At 36.1% G+C, this 25,205-nt stretch overlaps 1 protein-coding gene across 18 annotated transcripts in view; it reads right to left on the reverse strand.

Annotated features, from left to right (window-relative positions):
• APC (APC regulator of WNT signaling pathway) overlaps positions 1-25,205 on the reverse strand; it is a 118,678-nt gene that overhangs the window by 11,326 nt on the left and 82,147 nt on the right. For 4 of the 18 annotated variants that reach the window (XM_036886973.2, XM_036886967.2, XM_036886968.2 and 1 more), the window contains 9 exons: positions 23,232-23,336; positions 12,658-12,756; positions 9,763-10,141; positions 7,945-8,040; positions 6,627-6,680; positions 2,901-3,040; positions 2,253-2,330; positions 1,854-1,970; positions 114-328 (listed from right to left, as the gene is read on the reverse strand). In XM_036886973.2, coding sequence (XP_036742868.2) covers positions 114-328; positions 1,854-1,970; positions 2,253-2,330; positions 2,901-3,040; positions 6,627-6,680; positions 7,945-8,040; positions 9,763-10,141; positions 12,658-12,756; positions 23,232-23,336 — 1,283 coding nt within the window. The remainder of the gene's footprint in view (positions 1-113; positions 329-1,853; positions 1,971-2,252; positions 2,331-2,900; positions 3,041-6,626; positions 6,681-7,944; positions 8,041-9,762; positions 10,142-12,657; positions 12,757-23,231; positions 23,337-25,205) is intronic. The other 14 variants (XM_036886976.2, XM_057492622.1, XM_036886972.2 and 11 more) reach the window with 9 other exon arrangements.

Raw genomic sequence — 25,205 nt, forward strand, 5'->3', positions numbered from 1 at the left:
GCTTAGAACTTGCATAGTTACACAGAACATTGCTTACAACTGGGTCTTTCTGAGGGTATATATTCTACACTAATTCATTTGAAAGTAATATAAAGCTCTGTATTTGTATTTACCTGTGGTCCTCATTTGTAGCTATCAAGCTGGACACATTCCGCAATATCCCACCTCCACTTTCAATAATGGCTAAAGTATTTGTCTGGCTCCGGTATGTGAGAGTGCCAACCAAAAATGCCAGCGCACCATCTACAGCACATATATCAGCCTTATTCTCCGTGCAGTGTGCTGACAAGTTCCATAAGGCACTCAATACGCTTTTGAGGGTTGATTCCTATTAAGAAATAGAATGTGTCATCTAATTAGAGTTGGAATTTGCCTCTTATAACTTCTATGTTTACTTCTATTGAGTAGGTTATTTATTTTTTTTGTAATCTCCCTTGCTGCGCATGTCTCGCTGGTAAAATCACAGCAACTCCGTTTAGAAAAATTTTCATGAAATACCAAATGGAATCTAAGTATGTAGTATCCCTGTAAACAAGTGAACACAATATTTAACAAATCACCTTTATGAAGTTTAAGTGTTTAAAATGGGTGTTTAGTGTGGGTATTCAATATGACTAGTGTTAGAAGAAGAGGAAATTTGGACAGGTGCATGCATTACTTGCATTGTTCCCCTTGGGTAAATACTTAGGAGCAGAATGGCAGTGTTGTACACGAGGTGTATGGTTAACTTAAAACACTGCCAAATGTTTTCCAAAGTGGTATGACATTTTACATTCCTACCAGCAGTGCTTAAGAATTCTAGCTGCTTAACATCCTTGACAACACTTGGTCAATCTTAAATTTTAACCAATATAATATGTGTAATGGTATCTTATTGTAGTTTTAATTTGTATTTCCCTGATGACTAATGATGTTGAGTATCTTTTCAAGCACTTAATGGCCATTCATTATCTTCTTTTATGCAGTGTCAGTATAAGTGCTTCTGATGATTCAGTACTACCTTAAAGGTATCTTTATGCAGACCCTGAGTATATTTCACTATTATCTTTATAACCAGTTATTTAGCTGAATACTTATTTCTAGTAACTTTTCAGTTGATTTTCTTGGGTTTTCAGGTAAAAAATAATTTTAGCAAAAAATCCCAAAACTCTTTACTGTCTCTGAAAAGGAAAATTTGAAGAAAAAGATGTAGGTTGTGGTTCTAGGGGGAGTGGTTGGGTAGAAAGAAGCCCTGATTAATGAAGACGTGCTTAGTCTAGTTCCTCTCAAATTTCAAGTTTAACTAAAAGAAAAAAAAAAAAGCTTAGGTTGCTGAAGTAGATATACCACCTGGAGATTACTTCCTTTTCTAACAAACTATTGTTTGAGGGATTCCTCACTGGTGGGTCTGATAACCTCGATAAGGTGACTATCAAAATTTGAGGACTGTGGGGGACTGAGATTGGGAGAGTACAGAGATAACACTTACACTAGTGATTCTCAACTGCAGGCGTTCCTGCCACTCGTTCCTTCTGGGGGACACTTAGTAATATATGGAGACATTTCTGATGGTCACAACTTGGGGGAGGCTGTGTTAGGATCTAGTGGGCAAAGGCAGCGATGCAACTAAATGCCCTAAAGGCCCAGCTCAGTCCCTGAAAACAGAATTATCTGGTCCAGTGTGTCACCCTGAGGCCTTCTTACACCTTACAGAAGGTTCCTCTACCTTAATACTTGAGCAGTTTCGAGCAGTCTAACACTGTGGATTGATGAGATACTCAGGTCAAAAACTAGGGAATCTCAGGGGTGGGAGGGCACAAAAAAGTATCCAAAGACGAATCCATACTGCAGTACTAAAATGCTTTTGAAGGTACCTTTTTAACTTCCAAAGCACATTCCATCAGTGCTTTTACACTTCCAACTTCACGCAATGTCTTTTTACTATTTACATCTGCCCGCCAAGATAAATTCCTCAAAACACTGGCAATAACCTGCAAAGGAATCAATTTTAGAATAATTTGTATTAAAATTATTTATACTCATTGCCTTTTGTTTTTATTGCTAGAGTTAAGAGTAGAAATCTATTAAGACAATTCCTCCTAAATGCTAGTATGGTGCCAAAAGGAATTTTCACTATAATTATTTTCCTTTATTCTGGTGTTAATGTAACCATGATTTAAACATGACATAATAAATACTGAGCCACAGCTTAATCTCAATCAGGATATTAATCTGCTAATACCTAACACAAACATTTGAGTTGTAAGTAGTACCTGCTGTAAGTCCTCACTTTCAGATTTTAGTTGAGCCACAAGCGCTCTCATACAGCCTTTCATAGAGCATAGTGTAGCCTGTAAAATTAGATATGGAAGAGAGGGTCAATAACAAGGCAACCTGAAGCTGTACTTTATTTTTGATAAGTAAACTTCAAATCCAGTTTTAATGTCTCATTTTAATTATAACTGATATTTTACTCATAAAAGAACTAGAACCAGATTACATAAATGCAGGACAAATACCCTGCTGGCCCTTATCTCTTCTTTTGGGAAACAGGAAAAAAAAAGGTGAATAAATGATTAGAAATGATAAACAAAGAGTTTCAAAGTGAAGTCTCTTATTTGGATGGAACCAATACGTGTATCACATTTGTGTCAGTCATTGGGATTTGGGGATTTTTGCTCTCCTTTCCAGGAATGGTATTTTAGATGCCATTACATAAATCCACTACTGTGTTCCATCTTTGCCTTTGTTTAGGCATAAGACAACCAAGTGAGTAAGAATATGCAGTGGGGTGTGATGTATAGGTTTTTATCGGTCAGTGTTTGAAGAGGAGAATGCCAAAAGAAAATCAGTGAAAAGTAGTTTGTATGAAAGTAACTCACACCACAGATATACTAAAACACATATCACACAAAACATACCTTGTTGGCTACATCTCCAAAAGTCAAGTTTGTCAAAGCCATTCCTGCATATCGTCTTAATGTAATACTGTAGTGGTCATTAGTAAGCCCATACATTTCACAGTCCACTTGCAATAATTCTGCAATGGCCTGTAGTCCCCCTAGTTAAAACAGGGCAAGAGGAAAAAGATAATAATCTAAAATAACAAATTGGTACCAAGCTTATAAATTATTAGGAAGGAAATCTCAAAGAATGAGAATATATGGTTTAAATCTGTCTTCAAAATTACAAACTACAAAAAATGTTATGAAGGACTATTGTGTAAAATATTTAAAAAGTACAACTGACAACCATTCGATTTTCTGCCATTTTCTCCACCCTCCAGCCCCTTGCCTTACTGAGCAATATAAATATACTGTTTACTACACATACACTGTATTTTGTCAATGATGAACAAGGTTATTTTCTACTAACTTCTAGGTCTTCTAATAGATTCTAGGTCTCTCTGAATGTAAGCAGAAAAAGGTAACTTATTATTAGGACCTAATACACACTTCATTGTCACACACTGTGGCTTAATTACTTTAACATTTTTTATCTGCTAAATCTTAGGAATACTGGAACCACTAAATGAAAATGCATGAAGCAAAGGTTATATTTTTATGAAAAAGAATGATCTGTTCAACTTATCACTAAGTTCTATAAAACTATGTATTTATTTTTAAAATTTCTTAGTTTTCTTTGGTTCTCACAAGTGTCAATACCAGCTATACTAGGATTTAGTATTTTCTTTCCTTTTGAGTCCTAACACTGGAATGCTAAACAATGCCCACAGTGGTCAACACTAGGAAGGCTAGGAGGAAAATGAAGGGAAAGGAGAGAAAGACATAAAGGGGTAGTAAAAAAAAAAAAGCCAAACCAAATGAAACCCAAAACAAAAGGTGAAGCAATGAGACAGTGCATAAAAAAGAAAATAAAATGCGTATGAAAGCTATTCAAAATATTATTTGTCATTAATATTAATCATCATGGGGCTGGAGATACTGTTTCGTCACAGAGAAGTGGCTTAGAAAAAAAGAGGATGAATACAAATATCAATTCTTGGATTCTCTAAGTCTAAACAGTCAGGTCATTAATCTGTAAGAGGACATGTGTATTTAAAAGTCTACCTTGGGTCAAGAATTCCAGGCCAGGGGATTTAAATGTATGAAGATTTGTGCAAATCTTTGTAACTAGCAGTAATGACAAATTAATTTGAACGTAGGTAAGTGAAAATTAATTTGGTTAAGGAAAATCCAAACCACATTTAGGAAGATTTTCCTCTATCTACCCATATGATGGAAAAATACATAGCCTGTGAACAAAATATACTCACAGTTTTTATGGAGCTTACAGATTAGAGCAAAGTTAGACAATGAACAACTAACTGTGTAGAAGCACAGGGCAAGATAACAGGTGGACTTAAACTTAGACAGAGAGGTCAAGAAAAGGCTGAGGAAATAATATTTAAGTTGAGACTTAATGGATGAACCGGTTATCTGAAAAGGGTGGGGCAAGAACAATAAAGAAGCATTTTCAGCAGGAGAAACAGAATCTGCAAGGGTCCCTGAGCCAAAAATAAACAGCAACAAGGAGAAGGTCACAGATCGGGCTACTAAAATGGGTAGAGGTCAGATCATGTAAAACTTTATGGGCCACACGAAGGATTTTAGGCCAGAGAAGGAATAATTAGAGATGTGTTCTAAATAGATTCCCATGGTTGCAGGGTGCAGAATGGATTATGCCTGGAGGTGGGAGACAAGTGAGACAAAGCACTGCAAAACAGGAGAGATGGTGGAGGCTTGGGCCGGGGATGCAAAGAAGAGCAGTGACTGAGATAACACTCAAGAAGCAGAATTAAAGCACTCAGTTACTAGATCTAGGGCATAAGGATAGAATCATGAATGTCTTCCAAGATCCTGGAGGATTAGAATGTCATTTTCTGAGAAAAGGATCCCTGGAAAAGACAGATTTGGGAATCTAGGAGATAAATTCAGTTTGTGGCAGCTGAGTTAGAAATGTCTAGAAACCACCTAGTAAAGATGCAAGAAAAGCAGCCTGATAATGTATCTAAAACTCAAGAGCGAGAATTTGGATTAAGATATAAATCTGAAAAACACTTTGATTGAAGCCATCGAGTGGAGGATACTGTCTAGAAGAGAGAAAGAAAGGCTAGGACAGAACTTCGAGGAGTTCCAACATTTAACTCTTGGGTAAAGGAGAGGGAACCAGTAAAAGAACTGAGAATTCTGGCCCAGGAAATTGACCCGGGAGTTACTGCTGACCTGAAGACAGTGACCCTGTGTACTGATATCACCAAAATGTTGAGTATTACACAGCAGAATATCAATACCAAAGCAAAACATACTATGCTTTGTGCCCATATAAAATCCTGCCAGGTGTAGCAATATCTGTGGTACTTCCTTAAGAAAGGTGAAATGATTGAAAGAAGGTCCTAGGAAGGCACTAAATGAACAAAGAGTTGAGTACTCTTGAATGGAAAAACTAAAAAAGACTTGATTCTGAAAACAAAGATTAAAGAAGGATATGGTCAATGTCAATAGAACCATGAAGAACATGGCTTATGAAAAAGAACTTTCAATACAATTTAGGATATCAGGTAAAAGAGAGAGCCCTTTTAATTTCAGCCAAATAAGAAAAACTTCAGTGAATTTTAAGGCAAAGAATGTAATTCATATTAAAACTATAAATCGATTCACAAAAGTATGATGTGATTTCATGATTGACAGAATAAAAAATAGAGTGGCCTAAAAAATATTACAATGTTTCAAGGAATTGCAAAGATGATGATCATGTTCTTCCCCATTTTTCTTTGTGTCTGTGTTAGAAAACAGTGGTCCAGATGGAACAAATATTACCTAATGTGGCATCTCATAACCTTACAGATAGTAGAAGACCAATGGCTTCAGGAGACATTCAACAGAATCCTTAGTCAGATTTATCAAAAAAAGATAATACATATATGATACATTAAAAAAAGTGTATTATCTTCCTTTTACTTGGTTTAGATAGTCACCATTAGTATGAAAAGCCTCATTCTAAAATAAAAGTTAGGGGCCCACCATCAATATCCTATATATTGGTGTTTCACAAAATTTCCTAATCATAAGAATCACTTGGGACACTTACTAAAATATGATTCCTAAGTCCTTCTGGAGATTCTGTTTTACTAAGCCTGCTTGTTACAAGACCAGAGAATACACATGGTTTGACAAGTGCTTCTAGAGATCATTATGATCCAGTGTGGGAAATATTAATGCAAATAAACCATGAGTTCCTTGAAAGTCAGGACCAGGCTTAATCATTTTTATATCTAGTGCCTTAAACATTTTTTGGGACAGAGCTGGGAATCAATAAATGCATACATCATTGATATTATAGTTTAAAACTTGCAATACTAATAGGAGCAAACTTAAATCATCCTGATAGTTGGAAAATCTTCTTGTACCTACAAATGACAGTCCTAGCTGACTGGGCTTAGGAATTTCCCTACACCTACCAGAGACTTCTTTCTGCCTATCCTCACTGTCAGATAACCTCATGCTCTTACTCTGTCTCCTCACGATCCTCAAATCAAGATCCTTCTTTAGCTCTAGTGCAAATTCAGAAGCTAGCAGTGAGAAGGTAATCCCTCGAGGCTACGTCCCCAGCAGTCACACCCCCAGAGGCCCCATCCTGCTCCTCACCTGAAAGCCCCTGCCCTAGCTCCTGTGATGAAATGCCCCGGGTAGCCTTCCTACCTGAAGAAGGAAGAGGAACAAATACTGAGTCTAGGTTTTACTTTGAAATTCAGATGATTAATGTGTCAGTCCTAGTCTACAGTTCATTGGAACACAGGGACATTTATAGAAAACTTAAAATTGGATTAGTTTTCCTGTTTATTCAGTTTTTATCCCCTTCCCATTATTACTAGTATTAAACAAAACACACCCAAACTTAAAATTTTCACAAATGCTGAGATCATAACTGAGGAGGAGAAAACTCGTAAGATCATACTCAGTTCCACAGGAGGCTGGGGAAAAAGAAGCAGGTGCACCAATTGCTAGGGCCTGTGGGAACAGAAGGATGGCTGAGGGACACGCCTGAAATCACAAAACAGCCTCCCGAAGTGATGACTCTGAAGGAGACAACACTCATTTTTGGCCCTTCAGATTCTTTGTGTTTAAGAGTCTCACGACTGTCACTTTCAAGATGAATGATGAATGACAATGATGAGGGTGGTAGGAATACAAAGTGGGGGCTGGAATGTAATGTAACATAAACAGCACAAAAAGCAAGGGCACAGCTACACTAAGATGGGAACCTCAGTGTATGGTCTTGTTTGTGGCACAACTAGAGGGATCCAGTTCATATGAGGTGATTCAGCATGGTGCAATTTATAAATACCACATGTGCAAAATGAACCTAGAAATCAAAGAAAAACCATTACATGAAAAATGGGGTGCATAAATGTAGGTTATAAAAGGTTCAGTGTATGTGATAACACATACCTAAAAGAGTAATCATTATAAAATTAATGAAATGTTTCTAACTTAAATTAGAGCCTTATGTTTTTCTATATTAACCAGTTTCAAAGATACCACACTGCTTATCATGAAAATCCAGTAATACTGGTAACAAAGATAGATGAAAATCTTAGTAATTCCTGCTGGTATCTAGCAGCAGTGACTGAGTTCAAGAACAATCAAGGAGCTCCACATTTCAAAATCATTCATATTAACCCCCCAGTCAACTGTCACACAGGTTCTACTTTGGCAATAGGGGCAAGGAATGGCCCATTCAGTAATTTTCCAACCTTTGGCTAAAACTTTGAAAATCCAAGTCAGTTTATAACGGTAGCAGTTTCTGTCATTTAGGATCTTTTATCCTCTGGAAATGATAGTATAATCATTTGCTACAGGGGGAAGCAGGTGGTAATAGAAGTTAGTTGCCTTATATCCCAATTTGACAATGACGAAAACCTTCAGTGTTCTTCTATGGCATTGAGAAACATTTTTGTCTTACCAAGTTCATTCATTGCATGCCTATGCTCTTCATCAAATGAAAGTTTCATCAGGACACACACCGCAGGACAGATCTGATGTTCAACAGGAGCTGGCACTGAAAAATAAAATTGACGTAAGCCACCGAGCTTTGTTTTCTCAAAGGAATTATGTTTACTATACTTAAAAAATACATAGGGCTCACTAATATATCCCTAATACATTGTCATTTGGTGGATCAACAAATATTTGCTGAGTAAATGAATAAATACTATAAATATTCAAATATTTATATACAAATAAAGGACTTTTCTTGGTTCCATAGAAATGTTTACCACTCATCTGTCCTTCACTGAAGCTGTTCAACAAGTCCCTTGTAGGTTTATGCTACAATTCAAATAGTAATTAAAAATGATATTGACTATATGAAAGAATAAAAATATTTTGGCATAAAACTCTTGTTTATAATTTCTACTTAAACTATTATCAGTAAGTGTGGGTTAAAAGCACAGGGTTGTGTACAAATATAGTAGAGTAACCTAGTACAAACCTGGTAGAGAAAGCTTACTATACAGATACCAGAATTTAAAGATGTCCAAGAAAATCTACCTCCACATTTAGTAGTATGTACAAACTTACAAAATTCATTATTTAAAGTTTTGAAAAGCAAGTCTATTTTTCAGAACTAATATTATTCTATTTAACTTTTTTGAGAGCAGATAGTAAGAACACAAAATATAAGTTATTACATAATTGTGGACAAAGAAAACAATCCAGAAAGACCATGTTCTCCCAGTAATTTTATTAGTTTTCCTTATCCCCAGGATACATACATATTAAGGACTATTATTGCTATTTTCTCATTCTTGAAAATTTTTAGATTTTAAATACATTCGTCTTTATACATAAGCTAAAAAAAAAAAACCCTGCTAAAGCTTTACAGATGATGTTCTCACCATCATCCCTTCTCTTACTCCCCAAATCAAGAAGCAGATAAAACAGTCCATTGTCCTCTGTGAGTGGGTTCTTAACAGGTGAAGGGTAGGCCTTACCTTTTAACTTACTGCTTTTGGTTCTTGCTACAGGAATGAAGTGAGTTATGTTCCCAAGGGTCCCAACTCCCATATTACCTGCTCCCAAGGGACAGGGGTTGGTGACCAAGGGTCTTTCCCTGAGCACAGAGCTGGGTGGCTGATCACCCCCAGCAACAGGGGCCCACTGCTTGGAGCAGGATGATGCAGTAGGAAGAGCACTGGGATGAGAGTCAGAAGACCTGGCCTCTGTTCCTGGCTCCACCAGCTCCTCTCTTACTAGCTGTGAGGCCACAAGCAAGTTTTTTAGCCTCTCTGAGCTTCAGTTTCTTCATCTGTAAAATGGAAATGGTAATACCTTCCCTTCCTACTTCTAATGTTGTGAGGAGAAATAATGTAAGAGATATAACACAGCTCTGTATCCAGTGAGTAGAGTGATAAGCAAATGTAAAAGACCATGGCTTGGTCACTGAAGGAATTTATGTGAAGTCACTTTCTTGAGCTTACTCTATAAAATGAAAGGATGAACAATATAACCACTCAAGTTCTTTACAGGTTTACTATGCGATGACTCTGTAAGTCTCTTGATTTTTCCTGTTTGTTTTTAGCTGCATGGTAATGCATGTGATATTTTCCTTGGCTAAATTTTTCTAGGGAAATACAGCATTAAGCTTTAAACTATGTTAGCTGTGTTGATGGCTAATACGAATTTACCATTCCTATTCATCAGGACAACATAAGGACTAAAAAAGTTTTACATTTAAAAAACTTTTACATTTGCTTTGTAACATGAACTACAGAGAACATACTTGGATTTTTGTCGTGGTCCATGCCTTGTTCATGGGCTTCCTGCCACTCCCAACAGGTTTCACAGTAAGCTCGTATCTGTTCCAAAAGATGAAGGACTCGGATTTCACGCCTGCCTCTTTTGTCATCAGGCTGTGAGTGAATGATGTTGTGCAGGGCTGCACTGGCCCTGGCCCGAGCCTCTTTGCTGCCCCGGGAATCTCCCAGCAGCACGGAGTCTTTGTCATTGCCATGTAAAAGCTGGATGAGGAGAGGAAGACATCCAGACTGTCGCATGGATATACAGCTGTCCTGGGAGCTAGACATAGCTAGCAAAGTTCGTGACATATCATCCTTATCATGAGTACCAAGCATTGACAACAATGAATACACCATTTCCACCTGTGGGCCAAATGAGTTTAGAAACAAAATTATGACTTTAATATCCAAAAGCCAACACCAATGAAGTATGAACGGGAAATTTAGTGTTACTAAAGAGACAAAAACAAAAATCCCCTTCCAGGATGAAGTGGTGAGTGTTACTTCAAAAGCCACATGATCATCACCAATTTATTTATATGGTAATACAGTGCTGAGAGAGAAGGCAGGTTCATGCATACTTATACTGCAGGCAGTTTGTCTGGATCCACTGGGAAGAGTCCAATTATAGAATGACAATTGACTGATTTCACACACACACTGTGAGTGAGGAATGTGATTTACCTAAGTTTTTACACAATTTATAATTTTATTTTACTTATTTTAATTTACAACTATTATAATCAATAAAAAACACTTCTAACAATTATTATTTACTTAAGTACCAATTCTCAGTAATCACTAACCCTCATCAGATTATAGTTTTAATATTTGAAAATTATGATTTCTTCCTTATACATGTAAAAATACTTTGTCAAAAAAAGAATGTTATGATCATATAGGAAGTACAAAGCCAGAATTCTTCTTCAATTTTTTTTTTAAAGCAACTGGTAACCATAAATTACTCTCTGACAATAGATTCTAGGGGTTTGCTTAGAAGCAGTAAGAAACAGGAAACAGTACCCAGTCATCTTGGACTGTAATCAGCCTCACCGCAAAGCTAGAGCTATCATATAAGAGTAGGGGCTACTATATAAATAGTGTATTATCTCTATATAGTGGAAGTGCTTAATTGGGGGTGATTCTGGCTCCCCTAGGACACTTCTGGCAATGTCTTGGCAACATTTTTGGTGGTCACAACTGCAGGAGGAAGTGCTCTAGGCAGCTGATGGGAAAGACCAGAGAAGCAGCTAAACATTCCACAACGCAGCAAAGAATCATCCAGCCAGTGACGAGGGGGTGGAAAGTGCTATTGTAAGTGTGTGAATACACACTACTTTTCCATAAGGAAGTTTTAGGAAGGAAGTATAGAACTGTGGACAAATGGGCTTTAAAATTCTGAATCCACCACTTGTGAGTGAGCTGTGAGCTATCACCAAGTTATTTGGTTTCTCTCAGCCCCTGTTTTCTCAGTTGCAAATGGAGAAATTTACCCAATAGGGTTTTTCTCTGTGAAGAGTAAATGACATAATACAAGTATAGGATACTAGCTGGCATTAAAAAAAGTAGTAAGGTCTTAATATTATTATGCATAAATCACTGCAAAAGGAAATGATATTCTAACTGCCAGCTTCCATACAACAGTACTACTGAATATCAGAGATTTGATTTATAGTAAAGACTACGTGTGTTGATGTTGGATATATCTGGGGTGAATTCCAATTTAATTACACATCTGCCTGAACCTTTTTTTCTTTCATTTTTCTCATTTAAAAAAGACAGACAAGATACCTCACAGGGTTTTTGAAAAGATCACAGATAATGTACATACAACTAGCAGCAGTTATTGGCATACCAGAAATCCCAAGTAGCAGCTATTGTGAGTTATTAAGAGGATTAAGTCTCATATTAAATATTATTGATTACTCTAAAATTCATTTCTTAAATCAACATTAGTTATTTCAGTAATGTTGTTCCTAAGATCCATTATATTATTAAAGAAAGCATATGTACACTATGAAAACAATTAATAAATTATTTAGATTTAACTGAAAGTATATTGCCTAGTAATATCAGAATTTTATTTTTGTTAATATAATATTAAAGCCTCTGGCTTTAAAACAATAATAAAAGAATTACTTTCTTTCCAAACATTCTCCTTTCAAGTCCTAAAAGATTTGCTAATATCTGAGAGACCCTAAGAAAGCTTACTTTTCAGCACTGGATAACATCGATTTTAATAATTTTTCTATCCCCTTGAATAAATATTTATTAAACCTTTTATATGCATACTCTGTGCTAAATGCTGCAAAAGATAAATTAAACAGTCCCTGTTCTCCAAAAGAGTTTCACATAAATTATAGTGATTCAAAGGAGGTAGACATACTGAATGGGGAGTTGAGAGAACCTTGAGAATCAAAAAATGTTTTGTGAAGAAGTAATGCCCAAGAAGAGTTCCAAAGACTGGCTCTGATTCTGGCAGCCATTTCACGGAGGCGTAGAAAGTGGACGTTTGTGCCACTGCAGGCAAGGCACAGGGAGTACTGGGGAAGCAGCAAATAAGCCAGGCAGACTGGAGCGCAGCATACTTGCAAAGAAGTGGATGACAGAGCAAAAAAAAGAATGAGAAACTAGCTAAGTTTTTATAATGCTCATTTTCATAGTCCTCTTTCATATAATCCACTTTTCAAAACCCTCACTTTCCCCTTTGTTTTTTTCCGCAATTCCCTTTGTTTATGTTTGTTTGTATAAAAAAATGTCATTTCTTTAAGAGACTGTGATGTTGGAATTAGAATTCTCCTCTAGCTGAATTTAAAAGATGAACAGTTATCACAAAGTATTCATAGTATTTGCAGCCAGGGTTTATAACCTTCTGTTACCTTGGTTCCCAGATGACTGGTCAGCCTTCGAGGAGCAGAGTGTGTGCTACCAGAACTCAAGACACTAGCTGTTTCATGGTCTGTTCGTGCAGCTGAACCCTAGAAATTAAGCAAATTACAGGTAGTATAACTGTGGTTACAGATAAATATAGCTAACTTCATGTTGAGGTACTGCAAATGAACAGCCTTTAGTTAGACAGTTAAATATACTATTAAAAGTGTGCACATTATAACTGATCAAAATGAGTATATGTATCTATAAACTTAGATTTTAGAGAAAAACTGAAGGAGATTTTTTGCAAAAGATGGTTAAACTACAATGTGGAAATAACCAAACACTGAAGATTTCTAAGAGCATTTTTTTCACAGATAAAAAGATATGAAACCATATTTAGTTAAGTATAAACTGACTGATAAAAAGTTTTATTGATTAGTGAGATGCTCTGAATTACCAAAAAACTAATAGAATTTGTTACAGTGCAAATTCTCCAGGAGCTCACAGTATAGAAATAACTACTTGAAACTTCTACTGGAGAAAAACATGAGAAAATAAATAATTACACTGTTATGTGTAAGTACCATAGCAGAATGCATAAAATACTGAGAGAAAACCAGAAGAAAAACTCCCCGCTTAGGAACTATTAAGGGCTTCATATATTCAGTTACACGTAAGACAGGACTTGAATTTTGGGGTAGGAGATTGATGGAAGAGTCTGTGTAAAGGTAAAAATATGGAAAACATGAAGTGTTCCAGTTGAATGTGGACAGATAAAGGTTAGGTTAAACCATCAAATGTCTCATGTCATTTTAAAGACGTTGCTTTCTCTCTGTGGATGTTGTGGAGTCAGTAGACTTTAGCAGGAGAATGGCACAACAAGAATTATATCTGAAAAGGAGCACAGAGGATGGGATGGAGAAATCACAGGTAGGAAACCAGGAAAGGAGTATTTTCAATAGTTGATCAGTTCTGAGGGCACAAAGTAAGGAAAGGAGATAGAGAAATAATGCCCTATGTTTAGGGGATAAGACCAATTGGCTTGCTAGCTGAATGATATAAGCACAGAGATGTTGGGAGTCAAGGACAATTTGGAGGTGCTGGGTTTGGATAAATGGGTAGACAATGGTGCCATTACTGGTTACATAAAACCCAGGGAGAGAGGGCAGCTTTCAGCATGGGAAGTGAGCTCACCTTTAAATACTGACATCCAGTACAAATGCTCAATGGGCACATGAAGACATAGGATGCAACTCTGGACAGGAGTAGGGGCTGCAGATAAATATATGGGTCCTATCAAATACAGACCATGTCTTAAGCCATTCATTAGTGACTAAGAAGAACGATTACAAGAATAACATTCAGTTAGAAGGCAACACTGGCAGTATTCCATGGCAGTACACAACCTTTCAAGAGGAAAACCTAGAACATAAACTCCTTGAAGGCAGAAATTTCACTCTGTTCACTGCTGTATTCTCAGTGCCAAGGGTAGTCTTAGACTCATAGTAGGTACCCACAAAATATATGCTCAATTATGAATGAATGGGGAGCTAGTCATAAAATCCATTAAGAATTATCAGGACAAGGGGACACACTGCTGGTTTTAACTGTCTTTCAGATATAGATATTCTGGCTAATTGGAGAAGAGGGTGTAGCAAAGAGAAAACTATGATGGGAATAATAGGACTTAAGGACTGTGAGTTGGTATCTCCTACTCTGGAAGACACAAAAGGTTGGAATGAGTAAACATTGCTGAATGTACCCCATTTCCCTAAATTTTGGAACCAAAAGACCTTGTAATTTCTTTTTGTGCATAAAGTTCACTTTTGGTGACACATGAAAAGCTTCCCGTTAGTCAGCAACCTTAACTGTGTGCTAACTTCCACTGGTAGACAACACAGAAAATTAACAAGTATTCCTAAGTGATGAGTCAGGATTCAAATAGGTAATAATCAAGTGCTCATACCAAGATTTCAGAATTTTGTTATAAAAAGTCCCTAAATAGGTAATACTTCAAAGCTTATCTTTGAAAAGGCTACTTAGAATTTCCGTAGAGGTCATGGTCAAGGTTAGGTTTTTCTGACTAGTCTACAAAAGCATAGTTTAGACCATCATTCACAATGATGTTTTTCAGAGAAAATTACATTTGCAAATGTAACTGTAAAAAAATTATAAATGTAAAATTCATTCAACTAAATACTTAAAACTGTATGTTTTACTGTATATTAATCTTTCCTCAATAAAACTGAATTTAAGAAGTCCCAACTAGAGAGTTCTTTTTTATGTCTTCCCATGTAAAGGCATGAAGACCCACTTACTCACATCCACATGGGGAAGTCTAGGGTTGGGTTAAAATACTAGTAGTACAGAGTTCCAGACTGGCTACCTTTGTAGTCTGTACTCCCTTTGTGGGTAGGATACTGCATGTTGATTAGCCTTCTAGGGATACTTCTCAGTTTGGAGCAGCTGGTTAGCACCCCTCAGGGCAGGGAGAAGGGGCAGCAGAGAAAGACTCATCCTGCTTCTCCTTCCACTGCCACGTGGTGCTTCTATAATTTAGAATAGTCTTTCAATTTACGCGCAGCCAAATATTTACTGAGCTTCTGCTACCTTCAAGGTACGGTGCTAGTCACTAGGAGTATAACTGAATAAGACACTCCCATCCCCACTGCACATGGAGTCTAGGTGGGGGGCTCAACATGTAATACCCAGTGTAAGTGCTTGGACAGAGGCTCTGTGAACATACAGGAAGAGCACATCCTCAGTACTGGGAGTACAGGGAGGGCTTCCTAGAAAAAAACAACAGGTTATCTCCCACTTTTTGAAAATGTGCGTTATGTCACTTTCCTTTTATAAAAGACTTACATTAGAACCTGTTTTCGTTAACCAAAAGAAATCCAAAGAGGATTTTCATTTTGCAAAGAAAGGTAGAATGCAAAAACCTCAGTCAGCATTTGTTTGGTGGTGAGCATGCGCACCGGAGTCGTGAGAGTGGTGCTGTCGACCTCCTTCCCCGGGAACCACACTCAGCCTCCCAGCGTCAAGCCGCCAGAGCTTTGAACTGTGTCTGTGAGCATCTGCGCTTCCTCTTGTGTATCTGTTAGCAAGATGCATCCTAAGGTATCAGCAAAGCCTCAGAAAGGTTATGTTATTTTTTGAATCTGGGAACATGCAAATTTTTTTCCTTATAAGTTAATGGTAACTGCTTCTTTGGGTTTCACAGGAATGCTCTATTTTTGGATTATGGGGGAAACCTCTATCTGTCCAAGCCAACTGTCCATTTTCTCTACTTCCTGATAGAAACTGCTGAGCAGTACTTGAGGAATCTAAGCATGTGAGAAAAATCACACCACTCTCCAGGATGTTACATGACATCTAAAGTCACCAATACACCTGGGCCCTTAGGACTGTACCTGCAATCCTTGTGTCTTCCTAGTTGGCTCTCCTTTCTTTAGTCACAGTGCCTATTTTATATATATATTTCCTTTTATACAAAAGTGTGGCTCTTCTTCCTTTACCACACATAGTATTACCTTCTAACTTATAAAGAAACAGAAGCCATAGACAAAACTCCTCCAGACTTCTTGCTACCCAACTGACAAAACTGCCTGCCTCCATCTCTCCCTTCTGCTGTGGCATCAGAGGCACCCCTTCTCCTATGTGTGCTCTGGGTCTTTTTGTTCCCCTTTTCTGTTTTTTTGGAACTTCAATCTTTTTCTCTACTGGCTCCTTCCCATTATAATTTAAATATGCTTGGCTCTCCTATAAAACAGAAACCATCTTCAATTTTTTTCTCAACTCTGTACTCTGCATTGGTTACTGGCCTTTTCTCTCATGCTTAGCTAAAATTCCTGAGTTAGCTAAAACTGTTCTTTTCTACTTTTTAATCTACCATTTAAGCCTCAACTCACTCCAATATAATATGGTAGGGAAAAAAGCCAATGGAATTGCTCTTGCCAAGATTATTACTTAACTTCTTCTGGTGAAACCCAAGAAGAATTTTCAGTCCTATGGTCAACAGTGGATACTGTTAACTGTTTCTTCTTGTTTGGAACTGTATTATCCTCATGCTTTGGGATTTTAGCTCAGGTCTTCATTTTCTCACTCTTTAATCACAGGGGATGTAAAAATCTCCTGTATCTTTAATCACATTCTTCACTCTTCCCTTTAATTCCAAACCCAAATATCTAACAGCCTTCCTGACATCTCTACTTCATTGTCTCACACTTAACATCTTTAAATTTAACTTTAAAACTAGCATTTTCAAAACCATTTTCTCTTACAACCTGCTCATCTAGTGTTATCACCAAATTCTGTCACCATTCTTGTAGCTGGACAGAAGCTGGGAGTCATTTGTGACTTCTCTTTTCCCTGCAACCCTCAAATCTAACACTAAACCTATGAATTGTATTTCTTAAATATTCTCACATACTCAGGTATCTACTGACTAAACAACTCTCTCAAATCTATCCTATCTTCCCTAACTCCAAGGCCATGGTCATCTGATTATAGTACCTAATTTAATTTACCCGATCATTTTCAAGGTATCAGAATAAATCCATCTGTACCTTTCTCTAGCATCATCATCACTCTAACACTAAGTTAAGTGCTTCTACTGTGTTCCTGTAGCACAATGTACTTGCCCTCTCACAGTACTTAACACACTTTGGGGAGACCATTCACTTTTCTTACTTTTAGGTTGTAAGTTTCTTGAGAACAAGGTAGCACCTACTTAGCTCACTACCATATCCTAAGCATGAGAACAGTCTTAGAATAATGCATATGCTGAGCAAACAACACGCTGAACACTCATGAATGAGTTTTATATTATCTTTCAGGTGAAAGGAGTGGGGGAAAAGGTTTAATAGAAGAGGGAAAAATGGGTGGGGAGTAGACAGGCAGGGATAAAATAAATGGCTAGAGGGGATCCCTCCAAGGAAGTACAATTTCTTCTCACTACATGTTAGAATCAAGTATTTCTTTATGTTCTGTTTTCCCCTTATTCATCCTTAAATATCCACTGCCATTATAGGCACTGAGATGTTGGCTGAGGGGACCTAGAAGGGCCATTCTTGACAGGCAGAGTTGGGATACAGTCAATTTCAATTACACCTGCTGAGGCAGAATACCTCTTTTACCCTCCTGCCTGCTCACGTTTAAGAGTGAATCAGAGGTCCCACTACACAGGTAGTAACAGTCTCTAAGTAACTGTGAAATTGGTCATAAGAGGGGAAAGAAGCATTCCCCCCACCCTTTTTTTGGTACTACATCCAGATGCAATCAAACAGTAGATAAGAAGTTTCTTTCTATAGAAGTACTCCAGCTAATTCTGCAAGCTCTGATGAATTAATGGAGTTAGGCATTAGGTATCAATTGATGTTAATAATCACAAAAAGAGAGACAACCAGGCATTCAGTATTTCCTGATGGGAGACCAAAATGCCCTTTTCTGAAAAAAACCTTGCAAAAAGGAAAAAAAAGTCTGGAACCCAAATCTAATCATATCCCTAGATCCAAATACCAACTTAAGGAAATATAGAGGGGATAGAGAAACATGTCAAACTATACCATGGAGATGTTATCAGCAAAATCCAGACTGTGGGAAACTCTTGAAGACAAACAACTTTGGTTCTTCAACAAATAAACAGGAAGAAAAGAGACAAAGGGGGAACCTACAGATTAAAAGAGACTTCAGAGACATATTAACCAATCTCAATGCATTAATCTTAACTGGACCTCGAGTCAAATAAACTGAAAAATTATGACATTTATGAAACAATTGCAAACTTGAATAATGAACTGAATAAGTAATTATTGTTCGTTTTTTTGGGAGTATAATAAATGGCACTATAGTTGATTATTTTTAAAAAGTTTTATCTTTTGGAAAGACACAGTGAAATATTTATGGAAGAAATAATTATGCCTGGGATCTTCTTTAAAAATAAAATGGGTGGGGGTGCAAAAAAAAAAAAAAAAGGAATGCTAAAAGGTAGATGAGAGCAATTTAAGCTAACTCAAAAGTCTGAGTGTCCTAGGTACATGGGAGGGTTACATGTGAATAATAACTGTATTATTCTGTCTGCCTCTGTATATGTTTAAAATTTTCCATAATAAAAAGTTTAAAAATACTTATTAGCAGCAGAAAGGGTTCTCCTACCATTTTACCTCTTTCCCACTCCTGGTTGAACTTAATTGCTACTTACTGGACATCACTGGAGATCTGGTTCTAATTTTAAATAGAAAAGCTAAGAATGAATTCATAAATGAATTACACACATAAGCAAGCAGAGATCTATCTGACCTGCATATTTTATTTCTAGCTTTCTTTTTCTAGCTCTACTTCTGGGGGAGAGTAATCACTGATCAAGAAACCCTATTTCTAGAAGGGATGTCAGGCCATTCTTCCAACCAATGTGTATTTGCTGTTGCCTGCTATTTATCAGGGACTGTGGAGTATGAAAATGGATGAAACTAGACAGAATCCTTGACCTTCTGGAGCTTACAGTCTAGTGGGGAATATAAATATTAATAAAATAATCACACAAATAAATGTAAAACTGCATATGTGGCAATCTTCAAAGGAGAGGAAAATGCTAGGAGAGCCCATAACAGTGGGACTTGAACTGTTCAAGCCCCTTGGAAAGTCATGCTGAAGTGCAGACTCCCCTGAACTCATGCTAATCTGAGTGAACTGGGATGAGAAGAGCACTATAAGGAACAAGGAGACATCACAGGCTGCAGAAGAAGTCCAGTCAATAGGAGGTACTGAAAGGCCATTGTGGCTGAAGTGGTGAGAGCAAAGTATGACATAAAGCTGACAAGTTAGGTAAGAGCTACATTATATAGGTCACAATAAAGGGTTATCCTATTCTAAGAACCAAGGGAAACCAATGAAGGGTTTTACAAAGGGGGTGATTACTTTTTGTAAAGACCATTCTGACAGTGGATAAGGGCAGGAAACCAGGTGAGGGGGGTACAGTGAATTTCCACATGGTGGCAGAGGTAAGTGCACCAGGATAGAAGCTTTGGTACATCATGCTACTGCGATCCTACGAAAGTCAAAGAGATTGATTTCCATTTTCAATTAGTGTCAGTGGTTTTTGTCTCTGGAGCAAATAATGAAACAAAATGAATGAATAAACCCCAAGATGTTGTCATATGTATAGATCCTATGAAGATAGGTTAAAGGAATCAAGGCATAACTGAATCACAGTCATCTACATTAGGATTTGGTGGTAGCTACTGCTTTGTTTTAAACAGTGACTAAAAGTAACCAAATAAATGGCATTAGCAATATTATTTCTGGGGGAGAGTAATCACAGATCAAGAAACCCTATTTCTAGATGGGATTTCCACTGAATCCTCAGCACTACCAGAATTCATTAAAGAATGAATGAATACTTGCCCCTGATTTACTTTTAAAAAATCTCATACTCATTACAAAACATTCAAGCAATACATAAAAGTATAAACAAGAAAGTAAAAACCATGTAAATCCTAACACTTAAATATAACATTGGTAACATTCTGAAAAACATTTTTCCAGACATTTCTCTATGCATGTAAACATGTACACAGATGTAAGAGATCATACAATACTTCTTTTTTTAAGCAAAAGAAGTTCTAATTATTTTGCTGAATAAGTTAATAGCATTAATATTAAACAAGATTCATTAGACACTTATTGTCTGCCAGGTACTATGTTAGCTGTTTGGGGGCACAATAGTCTAGGTGAACCAGGGCAATATAGTCTACCTTAAAGGACTTTAAAAAGGAAGGCAGACAATGAGAACAAAAATAAGAGTAGCTGAGAGGATTTTATCAATTGCAGGAAGGCAGGAACAAGGAAAAGGTCCTGGAATAAGCACCATTTAAACTGAGGGGAAGGATCAGTTAAGCATATGAATGTGAACTGAAGCAGAAGAGTGTTCTGGGAAAGGCAACATTATGTGGAAGGCCTCGACATACTTGAAGACCTGAAGAAGTTGATGTTGAGTAAGAGGTGAGAATTGGGGGCAAATAGTCAAAGACACTCCTGGAAGAAAAGGCAATAAAAAGAATCTAAATTTTATTCAATGGGCAGTGGATAGCCACTAAAAGGTTTAAATAAAAAGTGGTACGATTGGGGTTTTAGAAGAATCATTATGTTTATAATATGAAGAATATAACATACTAGAAAAGGCAAGCTGAAGGCTAAAACCAAAGTTAGATCTCTATATAAAAAGAAATGTAATTTATCATTTTTAACATTTGCATGGATGTATCATGTAGATTCTATGAGGCCAGAGACTGACTGTCCTCTTCAGCTATCTCCAGAGTCCAGTATAGTATCTGACACATAATATTTATTAGCTTAAAAATAATCATTAATAGTTATTAATAAAAACAACAGCTGTTACACTTAAAGAGTATCTACTATATAGAACTGTGTTAAGTGAGACTGCATTTAATTCTAACAACTGTATCATCTTATTTTACTAAAGAGGAAGCATTAAAACCTCAGTCTGTTACTTGCCCAAAGTTAGTCTCTTGGCTAGTTAGTGGGGCAATAGGATTTAATCCCAGGTCAGCTGTCTCCACAGCTCCTTAACCACATATCCCAGTCCACCCACTGATAATACCTGTTGATTAATGTGATTCAGGTTATATGTAATTTTTGCTATTATAATAATATGGTGAATCTTTTCCTACATGACTGAGCACTCTTGACTGATTACCTCATTGGCATAAGGATAAGCCACAGAACAGGCACATTACAAATTTAGATACATATTACAAAATTGCTCTTCAGAAAGGTTGGTTCATTCCACACAACTAAAAGCAGTATGTGAGAAGGTCTGTTAACTTACCATTACCAATACTGTTACTGCTCTTTGCCCACCAAATCCTCCAATAAAATCTCATTGCGGTTGCAGTTTATAGAAGTGCTAATGACCAGTTTTACTTATAAAAACTGGTCATCTTTCCAAATGTTCACAAATCATTTTTCTCTTTTTAATTCCTGTTCATATCTTTAGCCATGTTTTAACCATCTTTAGTTGATTTTAAGTACTTTAATATATTTTTAATTATAACTTTTTCCTTATCACAAATATTTGCAAATAACATGATCTTGGTTTTTGTCTTGTAACCTTGCTATGATTTTATGGTATACCGAAGTTTCATATTTTCATGTGAAACCTACTGATCTTTTCTTATATGGTTTCCTATCCCATGATTATAAAAATTCTACCCACACTTTCTTCTAACTTTTTCATATTTTTAATAGTTATCATTTTTGATATTAAATAAAACCCAGCTAGAATTCTGATGAAGAAATATAATAAGGATTCAATTAATCTTTTAAAAATGGGTACCCAGCTTATTGTATAGGTGGGGCTTTAAAGTACATAATAATTGGAGTATGACCCAAAGGCCCTAATAGTAGGTCTGATGCTAAACAATTTTTTCTGTCAAGAAAGACAGAACTTTTCTTCTTTCTCCATATGTGCAGGAACACATTTATTTCCCAAATAATTCCCTAAATAACAGACAAAGAAATAACCCAAATGTGCTATTTGAATGTAATTTCTATTGCCTATATTTACCATCTATAACTTAAGAGTCTTCCCCAATTTAATGAAAACTAGTAATACTAAAATGAATTATCTTTTTGTTTTAACTCAGTAAAATAAATTTAAATACTTAAGTATGAGACATTTTAAGTTTAAATTTTAATGAACCAATAGAAGTGTGCTCTTTTTTATAAGTAATGTCATTAAAAGTAACCCACAGACATTGAAGGAATATATTTTATATCAATAGTAGAAAAATTATCTTAAAACCAACTTTAGTGAAACTCTATTTTAAGAAGCATTTATTTACAACATAAACGTATCCACTGAAAAAAAAGTGGATAATACAGAACATCCCAAAGAAAAATTCTGTCATATTAGGATGATTCCGATAGAAAGTCTAATAGAAAATTGATGGTAGCATTAACAAAATAATAGTTCTACATTAAAAAAAAAAAAAGAAGATGACTTCCATAATGTTGCTAAAAATGATGTGATAATAGTTAAACATTACTAGGCTATGTCTCTTTACTTTTATGAGGAATTAGAATCATCCTTTTCAAGGATAAGATTTGGATTTCTTGATTTATGTAATCTTGAAGTACAACAGAAAACAAGAACTATAACAAAGTCCTTACGCTTATTTTTAAAAACATAAAAAAGTTTTTGCAAAGAATATCTTAGAGATAGAGCAAACCTATTCAATGTAAGCAATAATAATGAGGTCAAATCATGTGTTACCATATGCAGCTTAGTGTTAATTTTTCAAACAAACTCTACTCACACTAACCATTTTAGACCAAAACAGGAACACAAGATTTAGAGCTGTAATTTTGAAAGTATTATTGTTAGATGTAATAAAGAAAAATGATAGCATTTTGGTACTGAATTCTTTTGGAGATACTGATTCAGGAATAAGGAAGCAGATAAGACTTACAGATCATTCTGAGGACCACTTCATTCCAAATTCTTTGAAAAATATTTAAATAGTTAATTTTAAAAAGCCCGATACAATAATTTATTTACCTGACTACTACCAGAAGTTGCCATGTTGATTTCTGCCACTCCTTGACCTTCATTCTGCCGCTCAGCTTCATGTGAGCCGGCTTCATGTTTGCTCTGAGATGACCTCTGTTAATATGGAGTTAATATCATTACATACAAAAATGGTGTATGCTTTCTCAGCCTGCAGTTTTCTCTCTTTCTCATTTTAAAGCTTTGAATGCATCAACTACACAGGTTTACAAAGGAATGGAACCACACTCTATGCTGCAAATCCTCCAGCACAGTAGGCAGTAGACTATTTCGGTAAGAGGAAAGTGAAATGTGTCCCTTGAGCATTAGAGGTGCACAAGACAAAGGATTTTCTGAGACTCACAGAAGCACCATCCTCCCCCAGCTGTGCTCACAGCACTCAGGGATATAATGCAACTAGAACAAATAACTGTCCTTTCTGCAAGGTCACATGGCTCTGGCACTTAATGGAGTTGCAAATATAACCAACTATTACCTAAACTTACAAATACCTTTTGTGTAAGTACACATGTACCTAGAATACATACACATCTTCTGCTGATAAAAGTCATATGAAACCAATAGACAAGCTTTTTGATTCTGATATGATATGAATAAAACCAAAATCCTTTGTAATGTAACCACCATCTGTTATATGAAAAGGACAGATTATATTCAGTAAGAGCATTCATTTCAAGACAGATTATATCCAGTACAAAGCTGTCATTTTGTAAAAATATCATTGCAGAATCAAATAAATAGATTTCCATTATTTTTCAGAGAAACAACTGCAAATGCTTGCTCCAGGAAAATATTCTAAAATAAAAATTATACTTTAAAAATTTTGGAATAGTAGATAACCATATTACAAAATGGCTTCTACTGGAACTTCTTTAGATATTAAGCTTTTCTAGACTATTTAAAATATGACTTAAAAATTAATTTACATGCAATATTTCCATTAATAAACTAGTATAAGTTATATGTAGATTAATGTGAGAAAGCCTCAAAAATTCAGATAAAGAAAAAAAAAATCTGAAAATCACACCATAAAATTCAACAAAATCAATAAAAATAGAGATACACAAAGTCAATCTAGACACAAAATGAATCAAAGACCACTAAAACCACAAGAAAATTGATACTAACATAATTGAAGGTGTCCATATAAAAGTAATTACTGAGCATCTGCTATGTTAGTTACCTATACTAGGTGCTGGGGGATACAGTGTGGGCAAATTAGATTTTTCTACGCATTCTTAAAGCTTACAGTCTAGTCAGGGATACTATGTAGGTAGGAAACAGTGAAGACCAATTTGGAGGCTAATGTATTAGTGTTCACTGTGAGGGATAGTAATTATCAAATAATGGGAGAAATAACAATAAAGCTAAAACTTTTGACAAGTGCTCTGAAAGAAAAAAATAAGGTGCTATGAGAATATATAGCACATGTCATCTGGTGGGGAGTTTGAGGAAGAAGCTTTCTTAGCAAGTTCTGTTTGAACTGAGATCTAAAGAATAGATAGGAATTCTAGAAAAGTAATAGGGCTAGAGGATGAAGATTTTAGGTAAACAGGATCATATGCAAAGGACCTGGGGTGGGAGGGTACAAGGCTTGTTCTAGTACATCAAAGAATCATACTGCAGAGAGTAGAGAAAAAAGTTAAAATAATCTTACTGATCCTGTTGAATTTTAGTGATACTTAATGGCACTCTTGCCCCGCATAATACTAGAATATTAATGGGCAAAGTTGCATTGCATGTAAATGGACTTTTTCAAGTCAAATTTTAAATGGTCTATGTAGGTAGGAAACACAGAGGAGACCAATCTGGAGGCTAACGTATAAATGTAAGTGCAAGGGATGGTAATCTACACAAGGGGATCAGTGATGTAAATAAAAGAAGTAGAGACACAGATAAATCTGAAGGTCTTGGTGAAAGACTGGATATGGTGTGTGGAGGAAGAGATCTCGTGTAATAGTAAAG

This window comes from Manis pentadactyla, chromosome 2, assembly GCF_030020395.1.
Source record: "Manis pentadactyla isolate mManPen7 chromosome 2, mManPen7.hap1, whole genome shotgun sequence".
Classification (NCBI taxonomy): Eukaryota; Metazoa; Chordata; class Mammalia; order Pholidota; family Manidae; genus Manis; species Manis pentadactyla.